The 15,170-nt window shown below is 55.3% G+C and overlaps 3 protein-coding genes across 3 annotated transcripts; 2 read left to right on the top strand and 1 right to left on the bottom strand.

The window, feature by feature from the left end:
• Positions 1-5,270: 5,270 nt before the first annotated feature.
• F5144DRAFT_650477 (uncharacterized protein) lies at positions 5,271-10,926 on the top strand (the record flags this gene model as incomplete). The annotated part of the gene is made up of 8 exons (XM_066792997.1): positions 5,271-6,417; positions 6,452-6,504; positions 6,576-7,639; positions 7,745-8,077; positions 8,123-9,897; positions 9,977-10,402; positions 10,787-10,880; positions 10,917-10,926. 8 exons carry the CDS (start codon positions 5,271-5,273, stop codon positions 10,924-10,926), a joined length of 4,902 nt encoding a protein of 1,633 aa, XP_066643577.1.
• A 1,134-nt stretch (positions 10,927-12,060) lies between these two features.
• F5144DRAFT_630304 (uncharacterized protein) lies at positions 12,061-12,531 on the bottom strand (the record flags this gene model as incomplete). The annotated part of the gene is made up of 2 exons (XM_066792415.1): positions 12,061-12,460; positions 12,523-12,531. The coding sequence occupies 2 exons, from the start codon at positions 12,529-12,531 to the stop codon at positions 12,107-12,109; spliced, it is 363 nt and encodes a 120-aa protein (XP_066643576.1). The 3' UTR covers positions 12,061-12,106.
• A 348-nt stretch (positions 12,532-12,879) lies between these two features.
• F5144DRAFT_603180 (uncharacterized protein) lies at positions 12,880-14,427 on the top strand (the record flags this gene model as incomplete). Its single annotated transcript, XM_066791266.1, has 3 exons — positions 12,880-13,020; positions 13,106-13,197; positions 13,752-14,427. 3 exons carry the CDS (start codon positions 12,880-12,882, stop codon positions 14,425-14,427), a joined length of 909 nt encoding a protein of 302 aa, XP_066643575.1.
• Positions 14,428-15,170: the final 743 nt, after the last annotated feature.

The following is a 15,170-nucleotide window of genomic DNA, read 5'->3' as shown; positions in this document are numbered from 1 at the left end:
AGCTCCGCCAACTCCCACCAGGGCGTTTCGCGCCGAGCTGCTTACGGCGATGCATATAATATCGTAGTCGGCATTACGGCGTGTTGTCGTCGGCTCGTTGGTGACAGTTTGTACACGGTTCTCCCAAGGTGTCAATGTGAACGGGTTAATGGTTTCCAGCTCGTCCATTGCGATGTCTTTGAGTGCGTCTGCCACCTGGTAGAGTGGCGAGCGGTGGCTTTTCCTGAACTTTCGCATTTGAGACGTGTTTCTGCGTAATGGGTTGGTGTATGGCAGGGTGTGAATATCGGTCCATAGTTTGATGGCCCGTCTCCAGAACCGATCTTGTGCGCTGGCAATGTGAGCTTCTGCTTCCGCTACGCTCGTTGCCACTGTGAGGAAGGTCCCCACGATCGCTTGCGCCGCCATTCTCTGGATCCTGTTGATGGGTCCTGCGAGTTTATTCTTGCATGCGTGCATCCACACATTGGAGGCGTAGTCTACCACGGGGGCAACTGTGCATGTAAACAGCTGCCGCGCCGTTGATGGGGATAGACCTCGGAGGCGTTTCAGTTCCATCGCTGCTTCCAAGCCTTTGGACGCAGCCCTCCAAATGTGTTCTTTGTACTTTAGTTTTGTGTCCATGAGCACGCCAAGGACCTTGACATGGTCTTGGGGCTTGACAATCTGCCCCTTGATCGTGAATGGTTGTGCGTCGGTCTTATAGATTTTGCGAGTGAAGTGTATGATTGCTGTCTTCTGGACATTGAAGGTCGCACCACTCCTTGTCTCCCAGTCTAGGGCGTCCCTGATGATGGTTTCTATGCCTTCTCGGTTGCTCTGCGCCGTAGGTCCCGTGATCCACGCTGTAAAGTCATCCACGAAGGCTATCGCACCACCGCGGCTGTCGATTCGTCGTTGTACCAGGTCCGCGTTGAAGAAGAGGAATAAGATCGGAGATAGGGGAGAGCCTTGAGGTAGACCAGCCTGAGGTAGGCTTTGAACCTCGGATGTATATCCATTGACTTGAATTGTGGCTGTGCGCTCCGAGCAGAAGGCGTTTGTCCATTGACGCAGCTCGTCTGGGATGCCTCGTGCCTTCATCCGCTGAAGAAGTCTTTCCTTGCAGACCCCATTGTAGGCCCCTTTCACGTCAAAGCTGATCAGACTTGCTACCTTTCGACCTCTCCAGGCGGTGTAAATCTGTTCCTGGAGGAGTATGAGCGCTTGCTCCGCCGATCGTTGCTTGCGCGCTCCGAAGTGGTTGGTCGGGAGGAGCCCATATGTCTCAACCGCATGTGAGATCCTTTCGGCGACGACCGACTCCAGCAGCTTGCCGAGCGTTGCTAGAAGTGAGATCGGTCTCCAGGCTTTGGCAACACTGTAGTCGTCCTTGCCGGGCTTCTTAAGCGGTATGATCTTGGCGTGTCGCCATTGACTGGGCAGTGTGCTATGCTCCAGAGATGCTCGAAATAGTGCGAGAACACGGTGCTTGACCACTGGCCAAGTCTGCTTCCAGACTATCGCCGGTAAGCCGTCCTCCCCAGGTGCTTTCCAAGATTTGGCTGCGAATAGTTGTCGCTCTACCTCTTCCATGGTGATCGGCGGCATTGCTACGGGAGCTCGCTGCGGCCTAGCACCTTCATCTTCAATCCTCTCTGGAAGGGGAGGAAAGAAGGTGGTTAGGAGTTCTTCTTTCTGTTCTCTGTGGTCGGCCGTGGCTGTTCCGTCTGCTCTGACGAGCTGTGGCACCTTCCCGAACGCTATGTCGTCGCTAGACTTTAGGTATTTGGCAGCCTTCCAGATATTGCTATTGTCTTCAAGAAAGTCGTCCCAGTGTTTCTTCTTCTGTTGCCGGATAGCGTCGTGGTACTGTTTCGCAGCCGCTTTCGCCATTTCCTCCAAGTCCACCAAGGGTCGCCCGGCTCGTCGTTCGGTCCGAGCACGGTTCCTCCAGTATGTGTAAATGCGACGCAGTTGTGTAAGGTCGGTTGTCCACCACCGCTTGGCGTATGGCGATGGTTTCGCTTTCGGTGTCAGGGTTTGGACCGTCTCCAAGACCGCCGACATTAGTCGGTCTGTCTGCTGCTGTACAGTGCCTCCCGAAGGGGTGGCGTCTAGTGCCCTCGCAATCCCGGTTTTGATTTCCTTCCAAGGTGCATTCTTGAGCAGAAGCCGGTCCCGTTCCTTTGGTACTGGGACCAAGGTGTCAAAGACCGTCTCAATCGCACGGTGATCCGATCCGTGTTCCGTCCTGTGGATCGCACACTTGACTGTTGTTTCCGCCAGCTCGGCAGACGCCAGGACCAGGTCGATGGTCGCGTTGTAATCCCCGACATGCCATGTCTTTGTGCCCCGTCGAAGCAGACTGCGAAGGGCGAACTCGTTCATCAGGTCGATGATACGATCTGCCTCTCCTTGTATTTCCACAGATACATCGTCTCCTCCCCACAGCTGGTCGTGCCGGTTGAAGTCTCCGGCAATTACCACGTCTACCGTCGTGCCCGCGTCTCGTCTTGCATCCATGATTGTGTTGCGTAAATTGTCGCACGTCTCCCGTAGAGCTTGAGGGTCCTGGTTTGGTATGTAGACCGATGCTACCAAGACTCGCCGACCGGGGAGCCTTAAGATTGCTGCTGTCATGTCCGGTGACCCTATCGGTACCTGTTCCGCCTCCACGTCCTTGTTCACCCAAAGCATGCTTCGAACTGCCCATCTGCCTTCCCTCCAAGTCGAGGGAACCATCTTGATCCACTTGTGATGTCCCATGGGGGTTGTGAAGAGTCGGCCATGAATCCTATGTGCTTGAGGCTCCTGGATGGCCAAGACTGTTGCGTTCTGAATGTCCTTGTCGTTCATCAAGCTTTCGTGCACCACACCTTGCTTTCTCACATTAAGCTGGATTAGGCGGAGTGTTCTACTCATGACGAGATGGGTAGAGCCTCTGGCAACTTCTGCTAAATGATTCATGTGGGCCGCCGCATAGGATGCATTTGGCAACCACTTCGCTGCAGCTGCGATGGTGGTGACCGTCCTTGCCGCACTTGGCGCACACTTGACGGTTTCTGCACTGGAACGCTTTGTGGCCGATCTGCTGGCAGTTGTAGCACTGGTCCGGCCGCATCCGACGTTCGAACACCCCCGTATACCCTGATTCTCCTCCGGCGTAGAAGAAGCCTTCATTGAGGAGTCTCTTGGCGTCGCCGAGTTTCGTGACATACACTACCATGGATCCATACGCTTTTGCAGTGTCCTTTCGACTCAGCCAAGCTATCTTGGCAATCTGCACGTCGTTTTCCTGGCCCAGGACTTCCGCGGTCCCAGGAAGGACCTTGCTCTCACGGTCGAGGACAGCCATACGGTTGACATTGTCGACTTTGATCGGGTACAGCTGATCTCGAAGGACTCTCGCACCCGGCGTTTTCTTTGCTTCGACGATGTCTTTGATCTTCTTCAATTCCCCTTCGTTCCTACTGATGACCCTAAGACAATTGGTGCTTCCTCTATCTCTTGTGACGGCAACACAGCGCCAGCTGGGTTGGTCGCCAGGCGCACGCATCTCATGCTCAATGAGCTTGCGAAGCGCTACTGGTGTAGCTTCACTGGCATGATCCTCCGGAACCCTTGACATGTCCACTGTGCATAACGCTGGTTCCGGTGTCGCCGGCCGACCGGTGGAGGTCGGCGGGGTGGGAATGCTGACCAGAGGGGTCCGTCGGGCGATGTCTGCATACGTCGGTCGACACGATGGGGTCTCCTGAGCTCTAGTCATGGCGTGTAGCTGTATTTTGGTGTGCTCGAGCTCACTGCGGGCTTGAGTGAGCTCCTCTCGCGCCTGTGCCAGCTCTTGAGTCAGCTGGGCCGTCATTTTGGCGATCTCCTCTGCCATATGGTCCTTAAGTTTTTTGAATTCCGTCTGAATTTCTGCTTTCATGATGTTCAATTTGTTGTTAAAGTCATGATCCACGGTTTGTTCTGATTCTCGGGTCTCGTCCCTCGCCTCATCGGCTGCTGCAACCCGGATGGTGCGATTCTTGTGATTTCTCGGCATTTTCTCAATGTTGCTTTCCTCTTCCCAGTCCATATCTTCTTGTAGCTTTGACTCTATCGCCCTTCTCGTCTTCACCTTCTTTCGCTGGAAGATGGTCCAACATTCGAGTGGAGCTCCCGAAATGCATTTGCCGCCCTCTTTCCAATAGGGAGACGTACATGTACTGGTACTTTTGCTATATGCACCCCGCTGCAACCAGAAACCCGTTGAATCCCTGATTGCCAATTCCGATCTGCCTCGCATAAGGTCCATAGCTACATACTGTGCCAAGCATAGTCTGGCCGAGACTTCGTTTGATCGCTGAGGGTTCAGTGAGAGTATTCGCCAGGTCATCCCGCCGACCCGCCCCCTTTCGCCCCCTTTCCGAGTCCAGACTGCTGTTCATCAGACTGCCAATGTGGGACTTGCGGCCTCGCCTTGCAGCAAATCATGGACAAATGCAGCTCTCCGCATCCCTCACTTCGCGTCATAGTGTTGGCACTACACCACTAGCGATATGTTTTTCCTCTTGCGGCAAACTTGTCCATCTGATCGCCAGCCGTGCGTGCATGCAATCTAGATTGACATGTCACCATGTTGTCGTCAAAATACCATGTTGAGCACACCCCCCGGGCCCCCTCCCTCCCGGAATGGTGCATACTCGCCTCGGCCCGCCACACACGCGGTTCTTCTCCACACCGTTTTGGCGCCTGCTGTACACATGATACACTCCAACGACCGGCCGTCATCCGAATTGTCATTTGGACGAAGACCTCAAGGAGTTTGAGACAAGAGCAGAAGTTCCGGTATTGGGTGCTTGAATGGCCAGTCGATGTGTGGACAAAGAAACAGATGCTCGTAGGCGTGGGGCGTCCCGGTTCGAGAGGTCCGTTAAGCATGGCAGGTTTCTCCATCGTTGGAGTACCGTTTTTCGTGCTCAGAGGGAGCCAATCCCTTTGGGGGACATGGAATGAAGCACCCGGACGTCCGAGGTCGGATGGGCATTAGGTCATCGCTGTCGTTGCCAGTGCCAGCCAGTGCCGCCGGTGTTGGTCGGTGCCGGCCGGTACTTGTCCAACCTCTGCAAAGCCGCGGGACCGTGGAGTGCGTGGACTCGAGAACTAGGATGGGAAGAGGTGCCAAAGCTCGCCCTTTGACCCTTTGTTGACGCTATCCATGGACGCTGCCCCCCTGGTCATCACCACTGTAGCCACCTTCAGGCTATAGCCTCACTTCATTCTCGTTAGCTCGAGAGCCCAACATGGGCAAGTATGCAATCTGCGCGAGCAGCGCCTCGCCGCCACCCAAAAAAGGAGAGGGAAGAGTTCTAAAAGAGAAAACTGCCTTGGACACGTTTGTGGCCGCTCTTCCCAGCAAAAAGATCGACCTCACGAGTGAGCCGGATCCCAAAACACCATCGCCTGTTGACGCTGCCGACGACATCGCAGCATGGCTTGTTCGCATTGACGAAAACCCCGAGGTGTCAATCGCCTTCGCCCCCAACGATAAGAAGGATGACCTCGACCTCGAGAGCTTCCAGGTGAAGCTGGCGACCCCCTGGCCCATGACCTTCTCGTCCACCACCGACCTTCTCAAAGCCGCCTTCGATGATGCGTCTTCCGTGTCCGTCCCGGGGCTTGATTCGGACGGTGTCTGGCTCGTATTGGGCCTCTATGGCGACATAAAGTCAACGCCGGTCATCAACGCAACCGTCCAAGACCTTTTTGACTGCGCCTGCATCCCAGACATGGCCAAGTGTGTGCCGGAACTCTTGCTGGATCTGTCTGTGACGCTTGACCCCACTGTGGGCAAGAAGCGCAATGCCCTCTGGTTCAGACCTTCGTATGCGCTTCAAACCATCATCCGTCTACAATTTACGATCAACGAGATCAAGAGCGTGGGGCATTTTGTTGAAAGGTTCTTGCCGGGCCTGACCGTCGTGGAGGCCGACGCCGTGTGCAAGCAGAATTGGGCTCTCAGTGACACGTCCAAGGGCGAGAGGGCGGTTAGCAACGGCGAAGTCATATTCACCATCCGCTGCGACATCCAAGACGAGCCTTCGGGCACGCCGGTTCGTCTGACTGCCGGGCTGGAGTTCTCCGAGTCCATCATAACCATGACATTTGTCATCGATACGCCGAACTCACCCACAGACGACGGCAACCCTGAAAGTGACCTCGCAAACCCTACGCTCTTAGTGCTCTTAAAATGGCTAGGCGGCCTTATTAACGACGACATCAAGGGCTTCTTTGACAAGGCCCTCGCCAAGGATGGTGTCTTGTCTCGCATCCGTCTTCGCCGCCTCATCGTCATACTAGATACGGCTCAGGACGTGGACAACCCCAAGCTGTCCAGTGTCGCAGTCGACGTCGAGATTGCCACCAAGAGCTTTGGGCAGCCCAAAAAAAGTGAGAAACCAGTTGTTTTTCTGGTGTCGTATAGCTGGGACAGCCGGAGTGGTGGTGCAGGGGCCATCAAGGGGCAACTTTGGACTGGTGAGTACACTTCAACCCGGCGCACAACACACAAAATTAACATGTCGAATTAAAGACTTTAGCTCATCCAGCTTGGCCGTGTCCCATTGAGCGAGTTCTGGACCGACTTGCAGCCTATCACCAAACCGGCACCTGCCAAAGCAATTCGCCTGGCCTACCTTATCCCTGGCCAGTCCATCGACAGCATTCCGAACACAATTCCTTCAGAAATCACCCGGGCCTACCTCTCTCTTTCTCAGACCAAATTTTCCATTGGAGCTACTATCACGGCCAAAGAGTCTTCCGCAGGCGAGATAGGCCCCGACAAATCGACCGTCCCGCAGCCGTACCTCGGTAGTGTGACCCTTGACGCGTCGTATACCTGGGGGAAGAGCGCGGAGTTCAGCCTCGAACTTGGCATCAACGCTGCTCTGAAGCAAAGCAAGACGTCCAAGAAAACTCCCGCCACGACATTGGTCAGAAGTCTTTCCTACAAGTTCAAAGGGTCGACCAAGGAAAGGGAGTGGGTTCTCAAGGCATCGCTCAACGACCTGTATGCCTCATCACTTGTCGAATTCTTCGACGCCTCGTCCGCCAAACATGTCATGCCTCTGATTGACACGCTGGCGCTAGACAAGCTCGCTGTCAACTATACCTACAAGAAGACTGGTGCTTCATCGTCGGAGGAGAAGGCGTCTTCGGCAAGCGAGTTCACGATGGAGGGCTTGATGCACATCGCATCAGTGAAGCTCGACGTCTCATTTGAGTACAAGGACACGTGGAAGTTCAAAGCAACACTGAGCTCGCAGAACGGCAAGACAACCGTTGGTGATGTCTTGAAAGCCGTCCTGGGCAAGTCGGATCTCGACCTCCCAGACTTCATCGCCGACACGCCGTTCACGGAGAAGGGTAAAGACGCATTCATCCTCAACTTGGGCAAATCAAAGCTTGAAGATGAAGAAGCCGTGGAATTCTTCTACTTGGCAGTCGAGATCAGCATCGCGAAGCTGGGCTTCACCTTTGCTCAGCTTCGCAGCAGCGACTGGGATGATAAGGCGCCTCCCAAACGGCTCATCAAAGCCAGCGTTAACCTCGACGTATTCCCGGAGATTGAGGTCGCGCTCGTGGGCCAGCTGAAGGTGCCGCTGGACAGCATGTACTACCTCTAGGTCCAAGACTCCGTACCACCAGCCGCGGTTTCATCAGAGGCTAAATCGCGCCAGCCCGGACTTGACCGTGGTGATCTCGCCAAACTGAACAGCATTGCACCATTCGACAAGGATGAAATCTTGGTCAAGGACAAATTCAAGAACCGCACCCCGGCCGACCTGCTTGTGTGTCCAGGCTCTCACTTTGGTGTTGTCGAGGTGGAGTTGACTGGTGAGAAGTCGTGCATTCTGAGCTACGACTTCAAGAAGCCGAAGAAGACCAAACCTGATCCAAAAACCATACACTCGGCGGATCCCCGCCCGGGAGAAAAGACGGACCCTGACCCCTCACCCCCAGAGCCAAGCGATTCGGACAGCGAACCAGCTTCCAACGCGCCGATGAAGAAGAAGGCTGGTGCAATCTCCATTACCAACGTTGGCCTCCGGTACGTGAATAAGAAGCTGCGGGTTAGTTTTGACGCCACATTTAGTCTGGGGCCCGTCTCCTTCACTCTTATAGGCTTCGACATTGGGATGTTGTTTAAATCGCTTGATACGGTTCCCCATTTCGATGTTCAGCTGGAGGGTCTGGCCGCCGCGTTCGACAAGGCGCCACTGACCATTGCCGGCGTCATCCGCCGCGGCCACACGGACAGCATGGTATACTACGCTGGCGGCCTCATCTTCGGCTATGCTCCCTACCAGTTCATGGCCGCCGGCTTCTACGGGCAGGTCAACGGCGAAGCAGGAGTGAACCCATACACAACCATCTTCATCTTTGCGAAGCTCGACGGTCCCCTTATTTCGGTCGGCTTTGCCGATATCACAGGACTGACGGCCGGCTTTGGCTACAACTCGGAGGCCAAAATTCCAACCATCAAAGATGTTACGTCGTACCCACTGGTTGCCCCAATGGACCTCAAGGATGCGAGTAGCGCTCTCGAGGCGCTCACGACACTCACGGACCCCAAGGGCCCTGGATGGTTCCAGCCGGTAGACAATACCTATTGGGGAGCAGCTGGGCTCAAGGTCGACGCCTTCCAGATGGTATTGATTGACGCCGTCATCCTAGCCCAGTTTGGTTCCAGTGTAAAGCTGGCCCTCTTTGCCGTGGCCGTCGCCGATATTCCGAACAAAACGGCGGAGCTCAAGTTCGCACACGTGGAGCTTGGTATAGCGGCAACCGTCGATCTCGACACTGGTGTGCTAAGTATCGAGTCCCAGCTCGCCCCTGGTTCGTACATCCTACATCCAGACTGCCATCTGACAGGTGGTATGGCATTGATGTACTTGTTCGACGCACCGCACGCCGACAAGAGCAATGTTGGAAACTTTGTCTTCACCATTGGTGGCTACCACGAAGCCTTCCCTATTCCCGCCGGGTGGCCCAAGCCGCCGCGCCTCGGCATCAGCTGGGACCTGGGCGGCTGCCTCAGCATCTCGGGCGAAGCCTACTTTGCGATGACGCCCAAGGTGTGTATGGGTGGTGGCCGTCTGCACGCCTCCTTCTCGGCTGGGCCGATTTCTGCGTGGTTTGATGCGTTTGCCGACTTCCTCATCAACTACAAACCATTCTATTTCACTGCGGAAGAGCGTATTGCCGTTGGCGTCAGCTTCAACATCGACTTCCTGTTTATCCACACGTACATCACGGTCGAGATTGGCGCCGGGCTGTACCTCTGGGGCCCCCCGCTTGCCGGTACCGTCCATGTCGACTTCTGGATCACATCGTTCGACATCAACTTTGGTCAACGCCCGGGCCGTATCGAGGCTGTCAGCCTCTACCAATTCTACCTCGTCGTCCTCCCGGCAAATCTGCACGAAAAGGCCCATTACTCGGAGGAAGACGAGAAGAAAGAAAAGGCGAGGCCTGCCAACGAGGCTCACAACTTCGCCGCCCAGTCGGGCCTGCTCAACAACGACGAGGACCCGCGCAAGGCAGACAACGCGCCGTGGGTGGTACGAGGCGGCTTGTTTTACTTTGTGCTGGAGTGCAAGATGCCCATCAGCAATGTCCGGTTAGTCACCGGCCACGGCGACGACGGCACACCCGTCACAAAGCCTGTGACTTTTTACAACGAGAGCAGCCGCACGCCTGTCACACCGCCCGCCATCTACAGCAAGCCGATGCAGCTGACCCACGCCATGGCATCGACCCTGGATGTCGAGTTCTACGTCCAGCACGGCAACGCCAGTCCCGCTGTTGAGACGCGCTGGCGTTTGGAGATGGAGCTTCGTCCAGCGCCCAGTGGGCTCTGGAATCGCTGTGAGTTCATTCATCCTTCCCTTTCTCTCCCATCCAGCTCCCCGCCAATTTGCTAACACCAACCCCCCCCCCCCCCCAGACGACCCCTCCACCGACCCCTCCACCGGCACATCCACCGACAAGACCAAAACCCTCCTCGACCCCACCGGCGGCTCCATCCCCCTGATGATGGCCCTGCGCGTAATCGCACCCAAACCACTGCGCTCGCACGACCCCTTTGACGTGGTCAACGCCGCCGACGCCGCGCGCGAGGATCTGACGGCCGAGCGCCCATTCCCGACCCCACGGCCGTCGAACAAGGCGTGGGCTGCGTTGCCGTCGGAGTTGGACTTGCTTCCGGAGACGCCGGATCGGGATGCCGTGCGCGAGGCGAATGAGAGGCAGTACGGGGCGGTTAGGATGGGGTGGGGGGCGCCGGCGTGGGAGAGGGAGGAGAGGGAGGGGTTTGTGGAGGAGTGGCAGAAGGTGATGCGGTGGGGCGAGCTGGGCTTGGAGAAGTTGGTTGGTATGCCGGCGAAGGTTGGGGAGGGTTTTGATGAGTTGTATGTCGCTGCGCCGTTGCTTGCTCAGGGGTGGGCTGAGGCGTGATTCATTGCTGTTAGTCTGTCGATAGGGGCCTGAGGTAGGATGGTTCAGGATTTTATTACAGCCCGGTGTGTCCCGGGGGCCCTTTGCCCGCAGAAAGGCGTAGTACACAAGAATCTTGCCAGGCCTACAACAAACTCCTTGAACCAACGCGTCACATGCCCATAGCCACCAGTGGGACTCCGTAACAGACCTTTCTTCTGCGCTCATTCTTATGTCTGCATGTAACCTGGCCATGATGTCTATCATCATTCCGATGAGCCCTACAGCCCCTTGGGTTCTGATCTTGTATAACCATTGTCAGGGACGCAAAAACGCCAAAAACGCCAAATGCAAGTAAGATACTATCGCAGATCTCAAAACGGAAACCGGCTCCCGTTGGGAGACCTGTCGGAACGGTATGCTCTTATACCCTACTACCACCACCTCAACAGGTACCTCTAACACAACAGGGACCGAGAAGAAATCGACGAACTTGGCCTTAATGTCAACACTCTCCCAGCAAAAAAAACTGTTTCCTCGTTTTTTTTCCATCTTCTCAGCGCCTCTTGGCGCCACTTACACTGCTACTGCTACGACGATGCTAACCCTCCTGCCGATATCGCAGGCCTGCCGCGCTGCTCTCCTACATGGTTCGTGTCTTGGATCGAACATATCAAAAGTCTCAGAAAAGCGGAATTAAAGGGAGCCGCTGTATCCTGTATCCTGCCGCGCGTGCCGTTGTGGTCGTAAGTTAACGTAAACAATATCAAAAGGGGTTATAGATCTGATTCCTGTGGCTAGCTGAACGGTGGAGACATGTCCGATTTAGAATGTAACGTCCACTGGCGGACGTACAGCACATGCATACCCCGTACCGCTGGTGTGACGCTTCATGTATCATCTCAAGAAAAGGCAAGGTAGTATGATGCAATGCATTGCATTTGCATCCATCTGTTGATCTTCTGCCTGGACAGAAAACAATGAAGTAATACATGCACACGAAGCAAGAAAGGGGAAGGCGGGCGGGGCTTGTTGACTAACGGCTGGCTGGCTAGGTACACTCCAATACCTCGGTGGGAACGGTAACTCGTCTCTGCGGCAGGACGGGAGTTGGCGGGAGTTGTGCTGCAGGCGGTTGGGTGAGGTAGGATCCATGGCATACAGCGGGGAGGGTGCTGTGCTATGTGTGTGGAGAGCAGCAAGTATTGGTGGTCTAATCGATCTTGGCAGATTTCCCGCACCTCACAGAGGTCCGCGGCACTTTTCCCGGGACCTTGATATCCACATGGCGAGCGGAGCGAGGTAGCTTTTTTGCACCTACTATGTAGGTACCTTACATACGGATAGTGCAGGTGTCTTCCCATATAGGAAAAGTCCGCTTTTGGGCACCAGCGGCTGTTCTAAGCCTAACCTGGCAGTAGATATCGCACTTCGGCTGCTTGGCCATTCCCTGAGAAGGAAGTGTATGGAGGAAGGTACATACATACAACGACGTTCTTGATCGGCAACCTCACCACCGCAGAGCACCTTGAAGGGCACGCATTTCATGTTTAGTCAACAGCATTGCTCCTATTCGTCTCAATCCCAAGCGACAGACCGCCCAGAGCCCCCAGCAGGGTCCTATGTCTGCACCCATCACTACCTAATCAGTCCCCTTACTCGACACCGGCACCTCCTCCATTTTTAGGTCCTTGGGCGGAGTCCGCACCGCCATCTCCCCCAGCGCCTTGAGCACCTTTCCTTGCTCCACCGGCGCCTTGATCACCGACACGACATCCGAGGTAACGTTCCAGATGTAGAACTTGTCCCCGGATTTGAACAGGTACATGTCGCCGCTCTCGGCCAGCGCCAGGCGCATCAGCGGCTGCGGGTCGGCGAGACCCCGCGCCTTGGCTTGCTCCGTGCCGCGCACGTCTTCGTCTGCGGGCCAGTAATAGTCCGTCTTCATGACGGAGGGTGAGGTCGTCCACCCGGGGGGTGCGGTGATGTCACTGGTCTTTTATTGTGAGCAGGGTTGGGCTCAATGTATGGGTTTGGGTGGGAGATGGGCGCACCTACATCGGGCATGGCTTGCTGTACCTTTGGACGGACTGACGATGGGAAGTCGATTCGGGTCTGTTTGTCACAAATGATCCGACGGTGTGAGTGAAGGGTTGAGGTGGCAGTTTTGGGGGGTGTTAAGGCGTGGCAGACGACAGGGCGGTTGATATATGTGTGGAGAGCTACGGCGGTCCGTTTGCTGATTGTGTAATAGGTACCTTATCAGACCATCTCTGCTGCCCATGTTCTTGCACAGCAAGGGACAAACTGGCACTCTTTCCCGTTTACCTGTTCCCTCGTCGTCTGCAGATGACATACACAAAAAGTATTCTAATAACAGTGTAACACTCCTCATCCAAAACCCCAGCCCAAGCCATGGCAGCCGCCAGAGACAGAAGAGACGCCGTCGAAGATCCCGCCGCCAGCGTGCTCTATCTTATTGCTCCTGCAGACAAAGACGACGCCGAGAGTAACAAGCTGAACTTAGAAGGGGCCTTTGAGTGGAGCGCTACAGATGTGTGATTACCTATGACTGAACCATTCCCCCATCATTTCCGTGCACAGCTGATCATGTCGGGGCAATTGCCACTACCTCCCTCAGATCATCACATGGATTCAAGCTGTCATCAGCAATGTCGACGGCCATCGAAAGGCCAAACTTACTGAGATGGCGAAACTTCTCGTCGATCTCTGGTACGTCAACACCACACGCGTCCTTTTGTCACGAATATGCCAACAGGTGGAGCCTCGGGGCGCGGGACGCCCCGAGCCAGTCACTTCGAGGACCAATCAAGGGAGGCCGGGGAGTGCTCAGTGTGATCAGGAAAACGGGGAACAACGGGAGACCGAGCAAACTGAGCATAGGAATCATGCGGCCAATCAGAACGCAGGAAGAACGGAAGTAATCAGAGTGCTCAGTGTCTCCGAAATCTAAGGAGAGCTGAGCACACTGAGCACACAAGACTTAGATAGGTATATAGTCACTCGTTCTGGAGAGCTCTGGGAGTTCTCCAGTTAGCAATCACAACTACAGTTCGCTACAAGCTCACAAGCCTACTGTTGAGACAAGTCTATTGTTGTGCACCCTTTGGCTGCACCGAACCTAAGCATCCTCGAGAGATTACCTTCAACGAAGCTGAACCCTAACAGGATAGGATCCTGGACAGGTTCGTCACACCTTTGGTATTATCACCCGTCACGTAGATCAAGTGGCGCTCACCAGAAACAAAACCCTGCGGAGCGCACAGCTTCTTCAAAGATGGAAATGTGTACGTTGTCGGCGAGGAATTCGACAAATACCTCCCCGCTCACCACATCGCCCGGACGCGGGAGAATAAGGAGGCCAACAGGGAAAAGCCTGAGCAGTGGTACTACACGCTCGCTCCTCTAGACTTCTTCGACATTTCCTTGTTCAGTCCCTACGACGTACTCGGCTACCTCCTCGCGACCCTAGGCAAGGAGCCCCCCAACGCCAACAAACAGTCCTTCTACTTGCCCCTCACAGCCATGTACGCCAAGTGGTGCAGCACGTTATGCGGTCGTGATGAAGCCACACCCGCATCGACATGGAAGGAGCAAGAGTATCGCCCGGGCAAACGGCCCACCGTCTACCAATGCACGTGGGTCGGGGCAGACCACAACGAGGACCTCGAGCCCCTCGAGGAAGGCGACGAGGAAGGCGACGAGGAATGGGAGGCGCCTCGCTTTGCCCTCGGCGCTGCCTTTGCGGGTTGCGATTTTCTGGAAGGAGACGAAGACTATGATGTCAGAAATTCGTGGCGTGTCCGCATCATTGAAAAGCGCAAGGAGCTGCTGCAGGGCATCGGGGCGCTCCCAGCCGACGAGAAACTAAAGCAGCCATTTTCCAATTCGCCCTGGGGGCACTGTGCCGAAACGTATGCGTTGCTGGCCATGCTTAAGTGAGTTGTTCCTTTATCCCATCTTCTCCCCGAGCCGGATTTCGCCCCTCCGGAGCATGTGCGTACATGTAGGGATAGGATACTGACCCGTGGGGTGCTCCGCGTTATTGTCAACAGGGTGGCAGGGAATCTAGAGAAACTTGAAGGCTTGGCTATCAAGCCACAGGTTCTGGATAACTTCAGTTACGACAAGGACAGTGAGTTTCAGAAAGGCTTGGAGCGACTATCGCCCTGTGGAAACTGTCAGCATGTCCTCGACACTTTCCTGCAGAGTCATGGAGGCAAGAACTATAAGTCAGTTATAAGGAGGTGGCGGTGGTAGATGGGGATTATGGCACTACTGGTCCAAATCAGAGTTTATTTGTCCGAGGTGGAATGAGAGGGTTCTCGCTGCGGTGGCGAGAAGGAAGACCAGGGCAGTTTTGGCTTACTGGTACCTAGCTGTTGCATTGGGTGGTGGGGTGAGCAGCTAGTTGGGCGTTTAGGGATGGGCCAGGAAACACGCGGAATTAGGTATAAAGGGATATTGCACTGTTGCCCTCATGGCTGTGACTCGTCCCCCCACGGGGCTCTAGCTGCTTTTTGTGAGGGGCTGGGTGAGCTTTGAGTGAGTGTTTCATGCCGTGTAACACGCCTCGGCACTTTTGGGAGTTGAAGGTATCACAGCCACTCTCAAGACATTCATCACTATTGGCAGATCGCTGCAGGCTGACGGCAAGGCTCTTAAGCTTTTGTTCATTCGCGTCG

Source organism: Chaetomium tenue (genome assembly GCF_020726465.1).
Source record: "Chaetomium tenue strain MPI-SDFR-AT-0079 chromosome Unknown F5144scaffold_4, whole genome shotgun sequence".
Taxonomy (NCBI): domain Eukaryota; kingdom Fungi; phylum Ascomycota; class Sordariomycetes; order Sordariales; family Chaetomiaceae; genus Chaetomium; species Chaetomium tenue.
This window is presented reverse-complemented; position numbering and strand designations above follow the sequence as displayed.